This window comes from Artemia sp. Qi Xiang Cuo, chromosome 1, assembly GCF_049724085.1.
Source record: "Artemia sp. Qi Xiang Cuo chromosome 1, ASM4972408v1, whole genome shotgun sequence".
Lineage (NCBI taxonomy): Eukaryota > Metazoa > Arthropoda > Branchiopoda > Anostraca > Artemiidae > Artemia > Artemia sp. Qi Xiang Cuo.
The window spans coordinates 69006020-69023801 of NC_142794.1; the positions used below are offsets into that span (position 1 = coordinate 69006020).

Here is a 17782-nt window from a genome sequence, read left to right on the forward strand (position 1 = left end):
CATTTTAGAATCAGGAAAAAAATGGCTTTCTATTAATATGTGAATATAACTGAAACACTGAAAGGATATATACAAAAAAATAGGATAATTCGTTTTTCAAAAAAGTATAGGTTTTTTCAAAATAGGCTAGGCTTTTTCAAAAAAGTAGTCCTTGTAGGCAAGTCTATAAACTAATAACTTCAAGTGTTTGAACTTAAATAATTTTAATAGGCTAATAACCATGTTGATGCATAGCTTAGATTTTTAGCTAGGGTATTCATTGATATTAACAATTCTTCTGATTTGGTAACTTGACAAGATGTGAGGGTTTTTGCTTTAGGCTACTTAATTCTGCTCAATTGGATACTGTTCTTTACCCTAGCCTACAATTATTCTGCATATTATCTAGTAAGAATTGTTTCCTTATCATACTTCCTTCTCTTACCTATTAAGAATTTTTGTAAATTGTCAAGTTTATAGGATTTGACAGCATTCCTAAAACTGTAAAAGATTAGCATAGCCTAGCATTAGCATGCTTTTAAACTTGTGCAAACTTTACATGATAGCTTTCTGTACCAGCATGTTGTTGATCCCACAAGACTCAGAAGTAATTCCACTCCCCATAGATTTGGTGATCACGAAATCTCCAGATGACATATTAGGCCTTTAGATGCTGCCACCTCTAGGTAAAAGCAACCATGTAGTTATGTCTATCAATGAATGTGAGTGCAGTGGTGAACTCTGGTTCTAAACTTTATTATGATTATAGCAAGGGTCATTACAATGAAATTCAAAAGTTTATCCATTCTTTTTCTACTGTTGAGGAGCTTCGGTCTAGGAATGCAGATGTGGATGTTGCTTTTGGGTTCATCCAAGAGGTTATAAAAGATGCATGTGATAGGTTCATTCCACATTATTACATAAAAGAAGGTTCAAAAAAAAGGAGATGACTGCCAAAATTTGTACTTGATGCTATTAGTGACAAAAATAAACAATGGAGACAGTATATGTTGGAAAAGAACTAAGACTTGTGGTGTGCATATAAAAGGGCTTGGAATCATGACACTCATTCTCTACACATTAACCGGGAATCACTTGAATTGTCAATCATTACTAACATTCAAGGGTGTCCAAAGAAGTTTTGGAAGTATGCTAATAGAAACAAGACTGATTTCTCAACTGATTTGTGCATTTTTGAGGACCCAGCTCCTAGTGAATTAATAAGCAATAATCAGAAAAAGGCTAATGAGTTTAATCAAGTGTTTTCGTCAGTTTTTGTAAATCCAAATGATGTCCATGCATGCAGTCCACTCCATTTTGCCAAATTTGTTTCAGCAGACAAAGTGCAGTTCAATGACTCTGATATTTCTTCAGAGCAGGTTTTAAAAATAATCTGTGACTTTTCCGTTAATAAGACTCCAGATAAAGATGGTATTTCTAAAGTTCTTCTTCAGAAGACAGCCACATGTTTAGCTGAACCTCTTGCATTTTTGTTTAACCATTGTCTATTGAGTAGTAAATGCCCCACAGCATGGAAAAAAGCAGTTGTAAAGCCACTCCATAAAGGAGGATCTAATCCAAATTTGGAAATTATTGTCTAATTTCAAACACCTCAATTTTTTTTAGAGTTCTTGAAAAGATTATTGTATATTAGATACAGGATTACTTCAACCAAAATAAATTATGGCATCCATCACAACATGGTTTTAGAAAAAACAGTTTGATTGCTTGTACATTGACTTCAGTAAAGCATTTGACAAAGTTTCAGTTAGTTTGCTGCTTGAAAAATGTGAAAAGTATAAGCTAGGCAGTAGAACTTTAACATGGATTACAGATTATTTATCAGGCTGCTCCCAGCAAGTTATAGTCAGTGGCGCAAATTCAAGTGAGAGTCCAATTTTGAGTGGTGTGCCACAAGGCAGTTGTTTGGGTCCAGTGTTATTTTTTTTTTTGTCAACAATTTGCCTGAAGTATTTCATAACTCCACTATCAAACTGTTTGTAGACAATATAAAGCTGTATAAAAGTGTTATCTCCCTGGTAGACATCACCCTTATTCAAGAAGATCTAAATGCAATAAATGGTTGCTGTAAATTGAACTCCATGTTTGTAAACCATCAAAAACATTGTGTAGGCTACTCTATTACTTTTTGAAAAGCTTGACTTATCATTATTTTCTTGGTTTTACACCTGTTTCATCTGCAGATTCAGTAAGGGATCTAGGTATTCACTTTGATGACCAGTTGAAGTTTCACAAGCATGTGTCAATAATTTTGCAAAATGCTAATTACAGTCTGCTATGAATTAAGAGAAGTTTCATGAAATTTAAACTTCACACTTTTAAGATACTATACAAGACAATAGTATGCCTGGTGGTAGAATACTGCTTCTCTGTGTGGTATCCTACATGGAAATGTGACTCACAGCAAATTGACAAGGTTCAACATTGGGCATCAAAGTGTGTGCCATATTTCAGCCATTTACCATATCAGTGTTGACTGGAGTGTTCAAACACTCAAGAACTTCAGTCTCAAGACTTCCTTCTCTGGAGTTTTGACAGGATAGGATTGACCTGATCAATATGTTCTGTATTATGAAGGGTGTCAATAATGTGGACTGGGCTGATTTTTTCAGACTTAGTTATTACTCAGCCACTTGACAAAACTCATATAAACTGTATCAGCCACAAGTGCACAAGAAAAGAGGTCAATGTAGCTTTGTTAACCATGTAACAAAATTTTTGAATAGTTTACCTGATAGCCTACTGTAGTTTCTACTCAAACAGTGCAATCATTTAAGTGCTCTTGTTGAAACTGAGTTCTATGAAAAAAAGTTTCTGTAATATAGTTGTTGCATAGTTGTTTTTCACCAATGAATGTCTTTTTTTATTTTTTATTTTTTGTTTTGCAGTGTTCCTATTTAAGCTGTCATTTTTCGTGTTTGTTAGGCTATGCAACAAGCCTATGGCTTCCTCCTTTATTGGATAAAATCAATAGATCTAGGTTCAAATATGCCTAGTTATTCTTTTAACATGTTTCTAGCTTACATGCAAAAATAAGGAATTAAGGTGTTAGGCTAGTTTGCTGGTTTTTAGTAGGCAGCCCTAAAAAAATTCCAGAAAGAGCATAGGCCTGAAAAAAAGCATCAAGTGGTGTATTCTTCTTCTACCTACCAAGTAACTGAAAATTTACCAAACATAGGTCAATCAAAATTTTACCAAGAAGACACTTTAGTCAAAATCCAGATTTTAAACTTTTAAAGTTCATTTTCTTCTGAAGTCTTATTCACGGCCAGGACCGCCGGGAGCTGAAAAAACTCACTAGATTCTTGAAAAAAAAAACACTGAATCAGCACATAAATCACTAGATTATTGAATAGAAATCACTAGAATTATAAATAGCTGATCATCGTAATTAATAATTGTTTTGTTTCTGTACCATGTTCAATACAACCGAACCTACAGGAAGGGGTAAAATACCCCCCTAGATGTAAAAAAATACCTTTAGGTAGACGTTTTGTTTTTTCTCAAGCGAAAATTACCCTTGAAATTTGAAAAATGTCTTTTTGCATCTCTATACAGAGAATAGAACAAAATCTTTGCTTCCTCCATTAATTTTCTGGAATTGGTACCATTGACTGATGCCCCGATCGCTGAAAATCGGTTTTCGGTGATTTAATCGAAATTATTGCTTTTTATTTATTTTTTTTTCTTGTCGATTTAAAGCCCCATTTTTTACCAGAAAATATAGAAACTATTTTCTTTTTACTTTGTTGAGCTAGTATAATTACTGGGACACCAGTGACAATTTTGAAAATGGACTTTTTATATTTTCATGGAAAAAATTTGTCCCACCCTTCACAAATTTCAATAGACATCCGTCTTATTGCTTTTTTAATAAAACGTTAAATAAAAATAAAAAAATTTCACTTGAAAGTAAGGAGAAACATTAAACTTTTAACGAATAGAAATTAATACGTATATGAGGGGGCTCTCCCTTAGTCAATATCTCGCTCTTTACACTAAAATTCGACTTTGTTCCTGTTCTTTTATAATGACCCCTGAATGACAAAGGCCGTTTAATCAAAATAAGTAGCTCTTTTGAAAGTACTAAAAAAAACTTTAGCGTAAAGAGTGAGGTATTGATTAGGGTGTGAACCCCCTCATATACGTTATAATTTCTCTTCGTTTTCAGTTTTAATGTTGCTCCTTACTTTCAGGTAAAAAAAAACTTGTTTTTTTGTTTAATTTCTGATCGTTTTTTAAATAATGCCGGAAAATACGGCGCCCCCTTCATAGAAAATTCTCTTCCCCCATGAAACATTCCTCCATGAAAATATCCTCCCACGTAACCCTTTTCCCTGACTCCCCCACCAGAAAATAATCCCTTCTGAAAACGTCTGTGTACTTCCCAATAACCAGTACTATGCGTATACAATGGGCAAAGTTCATAGCTTGAAGCCCTTCCCATGGGGAATGTGGGGGATTAAGTCATCCTCAAAGACATGGCTTTTATATTTTTCGACTATGCTGAACTAAATGGCTATCTAAAAATTTTAATCGGGTGATTTTGGGAAAAATGAGCGTGGGAGGAGGTCTAGTTACCCTCCAATTTTTTGGTCACTTAAAAAGGGCACTATAACTTTTAATTTCATTTCGAATGAGCCCTCTCGCGATATTTTAGTACCACTAGGTCGATACGATCACCCCTGGGGGAAAAAAATAATACAAATGAACACGCATCCGTGATATTTCTTCTGGTAAAAAGTACAAAATTCTACATTTTTACAGATAGGAGCTTGAAACCTGTACAGTAGGGGTCTCTGATACGCTGAATGTGATGCTGTGATTTTCATTAAGATTCTATGACTTTTAGGGATTGATTCATCCTTTTTTCGAAACCAAGGCAAATTTTCTCAGGCTCGTAACAGGTTCAGACTCAGGATAGTATCCGTCAGTTTCCTCAAGTCTCCTCCTCTTATCGTTCATCCTATTCCTTCTGAGATTTCAGCTACTTCCTTCAAACTCCTAGGTGTTACCATAACTTTTGACTTCAAGTGGGACACCCATGTAAATAACATCCTCCATCAAGCAAACTTGTCACTTTCTCTTCTGAATAAATTTAGTTTCCCCCCCCCCCCCCATCTCACTTACTAAGGGTATATGTTTCTTTTGTACGTCCTTTGGTCGAGTACGCTTGTCCTGTCTGGGATCCCGGCCTCTCAGTTGAAACAACCAAAAAATCGAAAATATTCAAATAAGATTCCTGAGGATTATTTATCAGGAAGCCAAGATCCCATAATCATACCTCCTTAAAAATTCGAAACTTGATATCCTCGAGTTCAGAAGAAAAAGTTGTGCCTCCGTTTCGGGAAATCAGCACAAATAAACCCACGTATTGAAAACCTCTATCCTAGCCCTCACTCACCCATAAGAAATCGCCACCCCTGTACAGTATCCCAAACCATCCCCATCCTTTCTCCTATACCCTTTTCTACCTTACGTTATGAAAAAAACTTTTATTCTCTTTTTTACAAATAAAATCAACCAAAATCATGACCCGTAATTTTGCCAAAAATTTAAATTGTTTTGTATATATTATTTTTTAATTTTTGAAAATTTTGTTATTTTATTTTGTATTCTTTTTATATTGTAACCTAAAAAATATTTTATAATTATAACCTATATTTATGATTTATGTATTTTCTGACTGTTACCTATTGTATTTCGTTAAAGTGGTAACTATATGTTATTTTATTATTTTGTTATTGTATTTTTTTGACTGAGAAATGCGAATCCGACCCAGTAGGATTTGTGATAGTCTTTTTTCCAATATCTATTTATCTTAATCCCATTGAAATATGCCAAAATATAATGAAAATATAATACTTTACTTTATATAATAATATGATTTGGGCTATATATTTGCACATTAGGAGGGTGCGGGGATAAAGTAACCTAACCTTTTCCCCCACCCCCTACTGTGCAAATATGTAGCCCAAGTTGTACAAGTCCAATACATTCTGTCACCCGTTATTTTTCTTTGCGACTAAGAGACTGGTTTTCATAGATCGTATATTATCGTTAGCATACTTTCAATCCCCAGACCTATCCTCAGGGGCTGCGTCGGTCATGTTAAATCTAAAGGTATAGTTTTGGAACCTTTCAATTATGCTAAACAAACCGTCTATCTCAAACTTTTGATAGAAAAATTTTTGGGAAAAAAGAGAGGTGGGAGAGGGGCTAGTAGCCGTCCAAAAACTTAACACGTATCCGTGATTTTTCTTCTGGCAAATAATACAAAATTCAACACTTTTGCACATAGGGCTAAAACCTCTACGGAAGGATTCTCTGATACGCCGATTCTAATGGTTTGATTTTAATTAAAAATACTTTCATTTTTAATGGGTGTTTCGTCCCTGTTTCAAAAATCAGGCAACATTTTGTAGTTTCTTCGCCTTTTATGGGTAAAACTAAGCTTAATGAATCTTATATATTTGGAACCAACATAATAAGCAAATGGTATATCGATTGATATAAAAACTCTGTTTGTAGAGTTTCGGCTAATATTGTTGCTCCATTCTTACAGTTCATTACCACAAACTGTTTGATGTGTTAGAACATAAATTCAAAAACTTAAAGAATAGCTTATTAGGTGTTTCAATTAAAAATAAGAGAATTTAGAAGATCATTGGAGTTTAAATTTCGAGATATTAGAAGTAAAGATTAAAACCATTAGATACTCCCTAGAGTAGATCCCCCCCTTTACTTCCAATCGACTTCAATCATCAAACTACAATTGATTTGATATATCTAGTTATATTACAAACCCTAATGTAAAAAGCACTAAGTCCTATTTTCTTCTTCAATGATTTCTTTTTTCATTTGGAAAATTATAAATATGCCTACCTTCTTCTTGTTCAATGATTCCATTTCTGTTCTATTTTCAGATGTAGAGAGTGAATCCATGTCCACTATTCACTCCACTTTTAAAGGTTTTAACAGAAGAAAATCTAATTTAGAACTGATAGATTATAGAGAAAAAAAACATAAACATGAAGAAGAAAATTCGACCTGAGCAAATGTTGTGAATTAGGAAGTATAGAACATTTTTGCTATTTTGCTAATAACTAGGTTCACCAGGAATGTACGCGCTATATTGTGAAAAATAACTAGATTAAGGAAAAAATCACCAGTTTTAGAACAAAAATCACTAGCTAGAAGAAAATCACTAGGCAACATAAACAATCACTAGAAATATTGATAAATCACTATTTATAGTGATAATTGACTGAGGGATGGTAGTACTGATTAAATTAAGTTTCAAGAATATAAGGTACATTCTTTATTGAGACAAAACTGTAAATATGTAATTATAAAATAAAATCAAGCCGCCTTTTTCCATTGTGGGCTATTTTATCCAAAACTTCTTCTGCATTGATTGGAACATCCCTGTATATGGATAATAGCTCCAATCTATTAAGCCGTTCCTGACCTGAGGCATTTCGGTATAAGATTTCACTCTTCTCAGGGTAGAAAAAGAACGCTCGCACGCAGCTGTAGTGACGGGAATCGTTTCACCAATCTTTAAAAATCGATGTGGAGTGGGGAAAATGTTCTTGTCACATTCTTTTAACCATGTTATAAGATATTTTGGTGCAACGTCTCCCTCACTGTATCCACATTCTCCTTCACGGAGTTAACTCAGCTTCTAAGCTTCGCCTAAAGGTATCTGCATCAAGATACAAAAAATTAGTCAGAGTATCTGATATAACCTTTGTTTTTTCTTCGTCGAGGGAAATACAGCTCTGAGCAAGTAGGTACTGCAGTGACTCCAGCAACTTTCTGTGACTAAAGAATCGTTGATGCAGCTGCTGCAGAAAGTAGTCCATAGATAGGATTAACACAGAAAGTCGGTAATACGCTACAAGTTTGTTTTGGAGCTCATTTGGTCACTCTAATGCTGATTCCAGCATCTTGATACTGTACAGTTACTTCAGTAAAAGGGGACGAAAGGTAGCTTCACTCCTCTCTCTCGTGCCTCCAACTTCGTTCTTAAGATCGTCAGCGTGTATGAGAAAGTATACGAAATCTATAGTTTCTGATTGCAAAGATGTCGATAAATTGAGTGACAGACTAAAAACTTTACTGACAGTAACCACAGCTGCAACAAAACTACATCGTCAAATTAAGAAGAGGAAATGGATCTTGTCCACCGGCTTCAAGCTCGGACTCCTGAAACTGTCAGATTCTTGTAAGCAACGCAATTTACCAGCTGAACTCTGAATTTTTCAATGATAAAACACTATGAAGATTTCTTTAAGAAATTTGGTTTATCTGCATGTGAATTGGCTATAAGGCAATGATTTGGTCACCAAGATCCGGTTCTTGGGACCAAATCGGCAATGATTTGGTCCCAAATTTCGACAAAGAAATCGCCCAAGTTTGGAATGCTGAAAATTTATTTAAAGTGGCTGTTCTTGGTGAAGCCTTAAAGCATCTTCATAAACGGTATGATTCTTCTGATCAATATCTTCCATTGGAGCATACCATCAAGACCTTGGAATTTTACGCATATCAATTTCAGTATCAAGACCCTGATTGGTCATCAAGTACCAGGATCTTGATCAGTATCAAGACCCCCACGTCTAGAAAGCTTATGTTGAAGTCCATTATGCACGATATAATGTATGGGAAGACGAAAGAGCGCCTCATCATTTGACAACTGTGATTGACCGCATTACTAATGTGTTTGCTGAATATCCCAACCACAGAATATAAATTATAGGCAGTATGATCTTTCCCTATCTCACCCATTATAAAAACCCGAACCGAGGTGCGAGTGCTCCAGAGAACGTAGAAACATAAGCGACATTAGATCTTTTCACGGGTAGACAAGTCAGATTTCTCTTGAACGCGAAACTTGGCTTCAATGTTGGAACAATAAATTTTAAAGGATCTAATTTTAAATTAATTTATTCCAATACATATATGAAAATCGATAATTAGTAGTGCAATGTGATTATTAGATGTGTTTAGGAGTTAAAAGTAGGTTTTGAAGTCTCAAGTTGGTTTCAAAGGCATTTTGAGAAAGTTTCTGCCAAAATACGTGTTCCAGGGTAATTGAACTGCTGATGGCAGATCAAATGAGAGGAGCTGTTTGTACGCGCTAATGCAAGAATAAGTGGGAGGAGCTATTTGTTCGCACCAAGAGTGAAGCGCCAGAAATTATCTGTGGTAAACTTACTGCTATATCTTTATACTGTGATCCCAACTCAGTTTGAACTTTTGACTGGATCGCTAAAACAAACGCATGGGCATCTACTACGTTCTCCTTTAGAATTGAAACTTTGACTTTAACCACCCTTATTTTGAAATTTCTGTATTTGAATAAACACTTTAACAAAAATTACTTGAATAGGTAATTTAATAAATACATCAAAAGCAAAAAAATCATTTGAGCCCACTTTTTACTTTATTTTAATCTCTCTATTACTAAGTTTACTTGAACTTTTGATTCATAGTTCAGAACCTTTTAAAGCCAGATTTGGGTGTCTTTTCACGGATTATTTAGATAACGATAGCATTTATTATCACAAAAAAAGCAAAAAGGCAAGCGATAATTATTCAGATTTGTGAAAAATAATTAACTATTACCTCTGTCAAAAATGAGGTGCACAAAACTTTCGTATTGATTTACTTTCAAATTTTCAAAAACATTTCCCAGTTCAGTTTTCTAAACAGACTACGTAAACTATACTATTGCAAATTTAAAACTGACTACACTTGTGTTTGATATTATTTCATTGAATAATGATAGCAAGAAAACGTCCTAAGATTCGCTGTTAACGGTTCAAATGTTGCACGCATGTCAAATTTCGCACTGAACAGAAAACTTACTTACGATCTTTTTTTACTATTTGGAAAAATAGCCTATTCCACAACTCCTGTTTCGGCGGCAAAATTTTGAAAAGAAGGTAATGATGTCCAAACTCTAAGTAAAATACTTTGAAGAAACAGAAAATAGGCATATAGTCACTTTCCGTTGAACTCGACTCTTTTTAATTTGCCCTTTGGCCAAATATAAACATAATCTACGGACAATTTCTATCTTGTGGGATCATAAAGTGCATTCAAATTCATTAAATATATTATATTTTAAAGTGACTTGATCATTTTCATCTATTTCAATTACAATAAGGTACAAACTAGGGAAAAAATGAAGAGACAAAACGGGAAGAACAAGAAAAGGAATAAGGAACAACAAATGGCATTCAAGAGCTTCTGATCCCAAAGTTAAAAGAACAGCTTCAAACGAAAAAAAGGAAAAAAATAAAACTGAAAAAAAAAAAAAATATTAAGGGGAAACAGTAGCTTCCAACTTAGAGTTCAAAATCCTATTAGCTGGTACATAACACTAACACTAATTTTGACAATTCATTAATAAACATATAAGTTTGAATAAATAATCCCTAATCCTAGACTAGAGTTAATCCTTCTTTTTATCTTCAATTGGTTTAGGTTGAGATTTATCTTCAGGAACTGTACCGTTCTGTACTTCTGCCAAGTCTTCATCAGGTTCTCCTCGGAAACCATATTCATTGACACGTTTTGGATCCACTCGGTATATCCAACGTTGATACAGGAAAATAAAAAAGACAATATCTGAAATGTACGAGAACTATCAAATATACTTATTAAGTAGGCTTGACGAGAGCGTTGAAAGGAAGGGCTTCTTACTTTTTTTTTTTTCTCAGGACGTCTCCCAGAACGGGTAGTCTAACTAATGTGGGAGCAAAGGGGGCCCTAGATCCTTTTCACCAAATCGTTCACCAGGATGGTTTGTCGGATCTTAACGGTCTTTGGCGGGAATTAAGGGTTAATACGCAATTTATGCTTTTTTGGAGATTATGACCCATCTTAAATCTGTAGAGGGGGAAAGGGTAAGGATTATATGTGCGTAAGGACAAATTTGTAAGGGATAGTGTACAGAACACTTCTAAGTTAGGCCTTTGTAATTTTAGTAGGTAAGCTGAAATAGAATTATGAACGATCAATTAGAGGCAAACTAATTAATATTGGCGAAATTGGAAAGTGTGGAAGAAAAGTTGAAAATCTCTTAATCCCATCGCTCTCAAAGTTGATAATTTATTAAAAGATTTCCAAAGTCTGGCTACTAGTCTTTCTGGTCAAATTAGTGAGGTGTGTTCTGCAGTAGACGTTAATGCAAAACGAATCGAGAGCACTAGCAGGGAACTAGCGTCTAGCATAGCAAGAATGGAAAGAATAGAAAAAGAGAAGAAAAGCTGCAATGTAATCCTATATAATTTTTTCCGGCTGTAAGAGGAAGATATCTAAAAGAAGATCTTATTATGTGATTTACCCGTGTGGTGCCCCATTTAAGTATAACCGAAAACGATATAATTGACACATTTCGTTTATCATAACTAAAAAGCGTCTGACCTATTGTGATCAGATTCCCATCTATAGATCTCAAATTCGCGATCCTGAAATCATTTCAGAATTTTCAAAGATTAAATAAAAAAAAACAGTTTTTTTTTAACTGAAAGTAAGGAGCGACATTATAACTTAAAACGAACAGAAATTATTCACTATATGAAAGGTGCTGTCCCCTCCTCAACGGCCTGGTCTTTACGCTAAAGTTTGACTCTCTCTCACAACTCTATTTTTTAAACAATAAAAATCTTTAGCATAAAGAGCGGGGCGTTGAGGAGGGGACAACACCTTTCATATACTGAATAATTTCTGTTCGTTTTAAAATTTAATGTCGCTCCTTACTTTCAGTTAAAAAAAACTAGTTTTCTTATTTAATTTCTGAACGTTTTGAATTAATACAGGTTTTGATTTTGGCTCACCATACAAGAATAATTAGAATGAAATTTGCATATTAGTTTTACTTTTTTTAACTAATAATAACCTTATAGTAGCCTAAGTATGATTTTTGTTCCATTTATTTAGGAATGACTCCTGAATCACAAAGCCTGTCCAGAATAATAACCTCTTTTAAAAGTTAAAAAAAAAAAAAATTTACCGTAAGAGTTTCAGTTACGGTCGGTTTCAGATCTTCTTCTCCTTCTTCTTGTTATGTGCAGCCTTTATAGTATAATGGGTCACATAATGAAGAAATTATTAAAAATTAAAAAGCTTAATTTTGTATTATGACTGCAGTAGTAGCTGCGATTTAGTAAAGAGCGACCCACGGCCTGTAGCAGCAGAACATTTCTGGTTTTAAAAAATCTGTTTTTTACAGGTTTTTAAAAACTATTTTTACAATAATAGTTTTATTCAGATTCAGCTGAACAGTTATTTAGGGAAAGAAACTTTGGGGAGTTTGGATGATGATCTTGAGATCCTTCAAAAATACCGCCAAATGAAAATAAAAAGCACATCATTGAAATTGTCATTGTCGAAAGCTCTTAAATGAAAGGTCTATTTAGGAGAGGCAACCCCCCTTATATACGTAATATTTTCCGTTTGTTTTAAGTTTTAGTGTTGCTCCTTACTTTCAGTTGAAAAACTTAGTTTTTTTTATTTAATACTTCCCAAAAACCAATTATTTATTTTTTTAATTAATTTTAATAATTTGTCTGTTGCGTGGTAAGTGATTATTTCTGAAGTTCCGTAAGCGCATCAATTCTTGCTTTGATTTATCTTTATTATTAAATTTTGAGCTATTACAAATTAGTAAACCCGTTTACTAAAATAATCCAGGTTAAGACAAACTAATAATACATTAACTATACTTTTTAATACTAAGGATTTAAACACTATTTATTATTTACGTTATAATTCTAATTAAATACATTAAAATTCCCCTATTTGATGTTTTTAATAAAAAATATTGTTCATATTCTACAATCAATACATGATTTCGATTTCTATATTTACTACAAAATGCATAGCTAAAATTAATTTAAAATATAATAGCAGGTAAAAGTTAGAATAATAACAAGCTTTCAGTCTTAATTAATGGTTTCACCCGTTGCTATATTTCATTGCATTTTAATCATAAATTGAAACGTCGTATATATAAGAAACTAATTGCAATAAAAGGAAGTAAATTTTACCCTCTTACTACCGTAGTATTTTATGCTCCCAACTGCGGAATATCTTAATAACTGTCTAATTTTTACCTATGAGTTAGGTATTCACAATTTTTTCTGTTTTCAATCCTGAAAAAGTTTGAGTTTTTAGAACGAAGTATCCTAGTTTTAATCTAAACTATTTTTCATAATATCGGTTCTCCACCAGCAGTAACCCCCCCCCCCAAACAAAAAATCCACCCTGTTCATTTCATTAAGTAGCTATGAAATAGATATGAAAAAATTGAAAAAAATTGGCATTGAAGACCATTAATCTCACCATCTCTAAAGCAGCCAAGACGATACAAAGTTGGCATCTTGATAATAAAAGCGAATATGTCATCAATAAAGGTGTTTAATGCCTTGTAAGTCATCATTCTCCATGGTAGATGAGCTACAGACTTCATTTTGTAGTTTATAAATAACTGAGGGGTCATCGTAATGAATCCTACAAGAAAAGGAACAAAGTAACAAATGGTTTCTTTTTGCAACTACTACAGTAAAAAGAGTAAACTTAACATGTGTGCCCTAATTACATACTCTCGGTAAAACTATCTACTTATTTCCATATTCAATCTGCCGCAATTTGACACTGATTTATCTATTAAATTTTCCAACACGAATTAAACTCCATTGCAGAATCGCATTTGTTCATTAGACTCAAACGTTTAATTAAGACCCTCAGTGCATGCCCTGACGAGGATGGAGCTTTTCAGGTTTAGTAAGATGGTTTGAGGTCTTCGGTGTATCATAAGCTCCTCTTTCCGTCCCTAACTTCGAAAGGAAAACCCTGCTTGCGTAGTCTCATAGTGGTATAAGGGCGGACTTTCTCGAGTTAACCAAACCAGAACCGTCACTGTAAATAGCGCTGAAAGGTGACCGTGAGGAGTCGCATTCTCGAGGAAATCATAGCCTAGTAAATGACATAGCATTGCACTAGATTCTGACAACAGAATAAATCATCTTGGTTTCATTTGTTTTAGTGGGATTGATAACATCTTCCTAGTTATGTTATCTGTTATGGGCTACCTCCCATTGTAATATAATATTTACAGGCATGAATATATGAAGATTCGGAGATCAGAGGCTTGAGATTGCTTGTACAGGAAATTGACTTTTCATTGCCAAGATTGGAGACAATGTCGTGCCCAAGATGGCCCCAGGATTGCACAAAACCCTCATTCATATCGGAGGTCCCGGGGATTTCTCACTGTCCGATTCTAATTAGATGATGTACCATTCATATATTCAGGTAGGAAGGATGGAATACATAGCAAGAGAATTGGGCTAAAGATGGAAAAGGAAGACTCCAATTCTGTTTAGGCTGATAGGCCGGGATAATATTAAATAAATATAAAAACAAGTTTTTTTTAAATGAAAGTAAGGAGCGACATTAAAACGTAAAACGAGCAGAAATTATTCCGTATATGAAAGGGGATGTCCCCTCCTCAACGCCTCGCTCTTTACGCAAAATTTTTTATTGTTCTAAAAAATAGAGTTGTGAGAAAAAGTCAAACTTTAGCGTAAAGAGCGAAGCGTTGAGGAGGGGACAAACCCTTTCAAGTACGGAATAATTTCTGTTCGTTTTAAGTCTTAATGTCGCTCCTTACTTTCAGTTAAAAAAAAACTTTTTTTTATTTAGTTTCTGAACGTTTTTAAATTAATGCAGGTTCTGATTTTGGCTCACCATACATGAATAATTAAAACGAAATTTGCATATTAATTTTACTTTTTTTGGCTAAATTACTTTCTTGAATGTTTTTTAATTTTATCTATGAACGTTTTTATTAGTAATAAATATGCGTAACTTACAAATTAACTTACGTGACAAACTTATATATTCATAAATTTTTATTACAGCATATTAGGGGGGTTCGCGTCCCTAGTCAATACCTCCCTTTACGCTAAAGTTCGAATTGTGTTTCAATTCTTTAAAAATGATCCATTAATCCAATAGATCTTTAATAAAATTAGATATCTCTTGTAAAATTACTAAAAAAACTTTAGTACAGAGAGTAAAGTATTAACTAGGGAACGAACCCAACCACAAATGTTATAGTTTCTTTTCGTTTTAAGTGTTCATGTTTAAGAGTTTTCCGGTTGAAATATTGTTTTTTTTAATTTAATTACTGATCGTTTTTTTAAAGAATGCTGGGAAACCCGGTGCCCCCTTTATAGCGATTTCCCTTCCCCCATGAAAACTTCCTCCATGGAAATATCCTCCCACGTAACCCCCGCCCCCCCCTCACGACCAGAAGAAAATCCCCCTGAAAATGTCTGTATACTTCCCAATAACCAATACTACATGTAAACATCGGGCAATGTTCATAACTTGCAGCCCTTCCCCCGGGGACTGTGGGGGATTAAGTCATCCTCAAAGACATAGTAATTATATTTTTCGATTACGCTGAACAAAATGGTTATCTAAAAATTTTGATAGGGTGACTTTGGGAAAAAATTAGCGTGGGAGGGGGCCTAGTTGCCCTCCATTTTTTTTGGTTACTTAAAAAGGGCACTAGAAGTTTTAATTTCCGTTTGAATGAGCCTTCCCGCGATATTCTAGCAATACTGGGTCGATACGATCACCTCTGGGAAAAAAAACAAAAACAAGTAAACACGCATGCGTGATCTCTCTTCTGGTAAAAAATTCAAAATTCAACGTTTTTGCATATACGAGCTTGAAACCTCAACAGTAGGGTTCTCTGACACACTAAATATGATGGTGTGATTTTCATTAAGATTCTATGACTTTTAGGGGGTGTTTCCCCCTTTTTTTCGAAAATAAGGTGAATTTTCTCAGGCGCGTAACTTTTGATGGGTAAGACTAAACTTGATGAAACTTATACATTTGAAATCAGAATAAAAATATGATTCTTTTGATGTATCTATTGGTATCAAAATTCTTTTTTTTAGAGTTTCGGTTACAATTGAGCCGGGTCGCTCCTTACTGACAGTTCGTTACCACGAACTGTTTAAGAATTCCATTTGCTCTTTTTATGACTAAAAAGTACAAGGTATCGGTAATAGTGGTGTTTGACCATGTAAAACACATTTATGGAGACAGTTGTGACTCAGGATGGATTTCACATTCGGTTACAGGAACAAAAAGCATGGTCCAAGGTAGAAGTAGGCATGGATGATACCCAAGCTAAGGTAAATTTGGCCTAGGTAAGGCAATAGCAACAGTTCGATATCTAATTTTACTGGTATAAGAATCTAGTTACAATCAATGTAATATTGGGTCATAAAATGATCCATAAGTTAACATGGTGCTCGCATGATGGTAAGACGGCCAACCTTGTTGATTATGTTGCTGTAGATCGAAAACCCGCAGGAGCGACACAAGATACTAAGGTATATTTTGAAACACTGTTATTGATGTTAAAAGTAAAAATCAGCATCTTGTAGCGTCTAGAACCAATCTAAAACTGAAATTTAGGGAGGGTAACAGCCTTCCGTGAAGTTATGACGTTGGTAGATTCCAGGATGAGCATTCGTGAGGAAATTTCCAGGAATGGTTGAATATGAGACTTGAGAGTTTAAAATTTGGCAATGTAGAAGATGAATAGAATAAAAGAACAATTTTAGGAAAGTAGTTTGCAAAGTAGCAAAAAACCGAGTTTTAGCATTAGCTAAATCCTGGCATTGAGGTGGAGTAGCTGCGAGGATAATTAATTACAGTATGTAAATGAGGGACAAATGCCAATTTGATAAATAGTTATATAGCTTCATAGAGCCATTTGAAAACCATACAAAGAATATACTTTTTGATATTTCAGCCAAATTCCAAGGTTAAATCTCATCCCTGAAACAGCTGTAATTGGCAGCTGCAAGGAGGTGAGACGCCTTATAATAGGCCAGGACTATAAAATGACTTAAAATCTTTTGGAATCTCTTGGGAGGTGGGCAGAACAGAAGCGGGATGGAAAAGCAGTGTTTCTAAACATGTAATAAGAGTATAGCAATAACAGAAGTTTTATCAGAAACAAGAGTGACTTCAAGGTGAGGGAAGGGTGTAGGTTGTTGGGAGCGGGGGAGAGAGCCTCGTAGGAACTATATTCCGTTAGGATTAAAAATTCTCTGACGAAAAAAGGACCAGACCACGGAAGAGAAGGAACTCTAAACCGCTTATCCTGAAAATGCATTACTGTCTAGAACAGCCAGAATATGGATGAAGTATTCAAATATTTAAGCATGAAAAATACAAACTGATATCTATTTACTGTCGATCCAACGACAACAGGTATTTAGACAGTTATGTGATCAAGTAATTATTTCCTGAAAGGCCAAAGAATATCTATCAGTCTAGAAGATGCCCTGCTGATTATTGTGACTACCAAATGTCTCAAATCCCAAATAAAAGACAAACAAAATAGCATTGGATGTGAATTTTAGAACAAACGCTTTAGAAAGCCCTTTTATGGGGTTGCACAGGCCAAATTTAAAACTTCAAAGGCAGATCATGCGTAATTTCGAGGTTCCGAGGAAATCATTCGTCAAGATCTTATTGTAGTTTTCAATGTATAGGATAAAGGAAGGAATCGATAAGACTAGAACAAGACAGAATAGAGAGAGAGAGAGAGAGAGAGAGAGAGAGAGAGAGAGAGAGAGAGAGAGAGAGAGAGAGTGGGGGAGAGAGAGAGAGAGAGAGAGAGAGAGAGAGAGGCGAGAGAAAGACAAGATAGAGAGAAAAAATAGATGGA

At 34.5% G+C, this 17782-nt stretch overlaps 2 protein-coding genes across 10 annotated transcripts in view; both read right to left on the reverse strand.

The window, feature by feature from the left end:
* Positions 1–3229, reverse strand: part of LOC148956652 (uncharacterized) — a 105740-nt gene extending 102511 nt beyond the window's left edge. For 7 of the 9 annotated variants that reach the window (XR_016141525.1, XR_016141513.1, XR_016141514.1 and 4 more), the window contains exon 1: positions 3151–3229. The gene's annotated coding sequence lies outside the window, so the exon portion shown is untranslated. The remainder of the gene's footprint in view (positions 1–3150) is intronic. The other 2 variants (XR_016141515.1, XR_016141523.1) reach the window with 2 other exon arrangements.
* A 6885-nt stretch (positions 3230–10114) lies between these two features.
* The window catches only part of LOC148956653 (putative lipid scramblase CLPTM1), a 51479-nt gene continuing 43811 nt past the window's right edge, over positions 10115–17782 (reverse strand). The window contains exons 11-12 of the mRNA XM_089086497.1: positions 13360–13527; positions 10115–10641 (exon numbers count right to left, since the gene is read on the reverse strand). Coding sequence (XP_088942623.1) covers positions 10466–10641; positions 13360–13527 — 344 coding nt within the window. The 3' untranslated portion in view covers positions 10115–10465. The remainder of the gene's footprint in view (positions 10642–13359; positions 13528–17782) is intronic.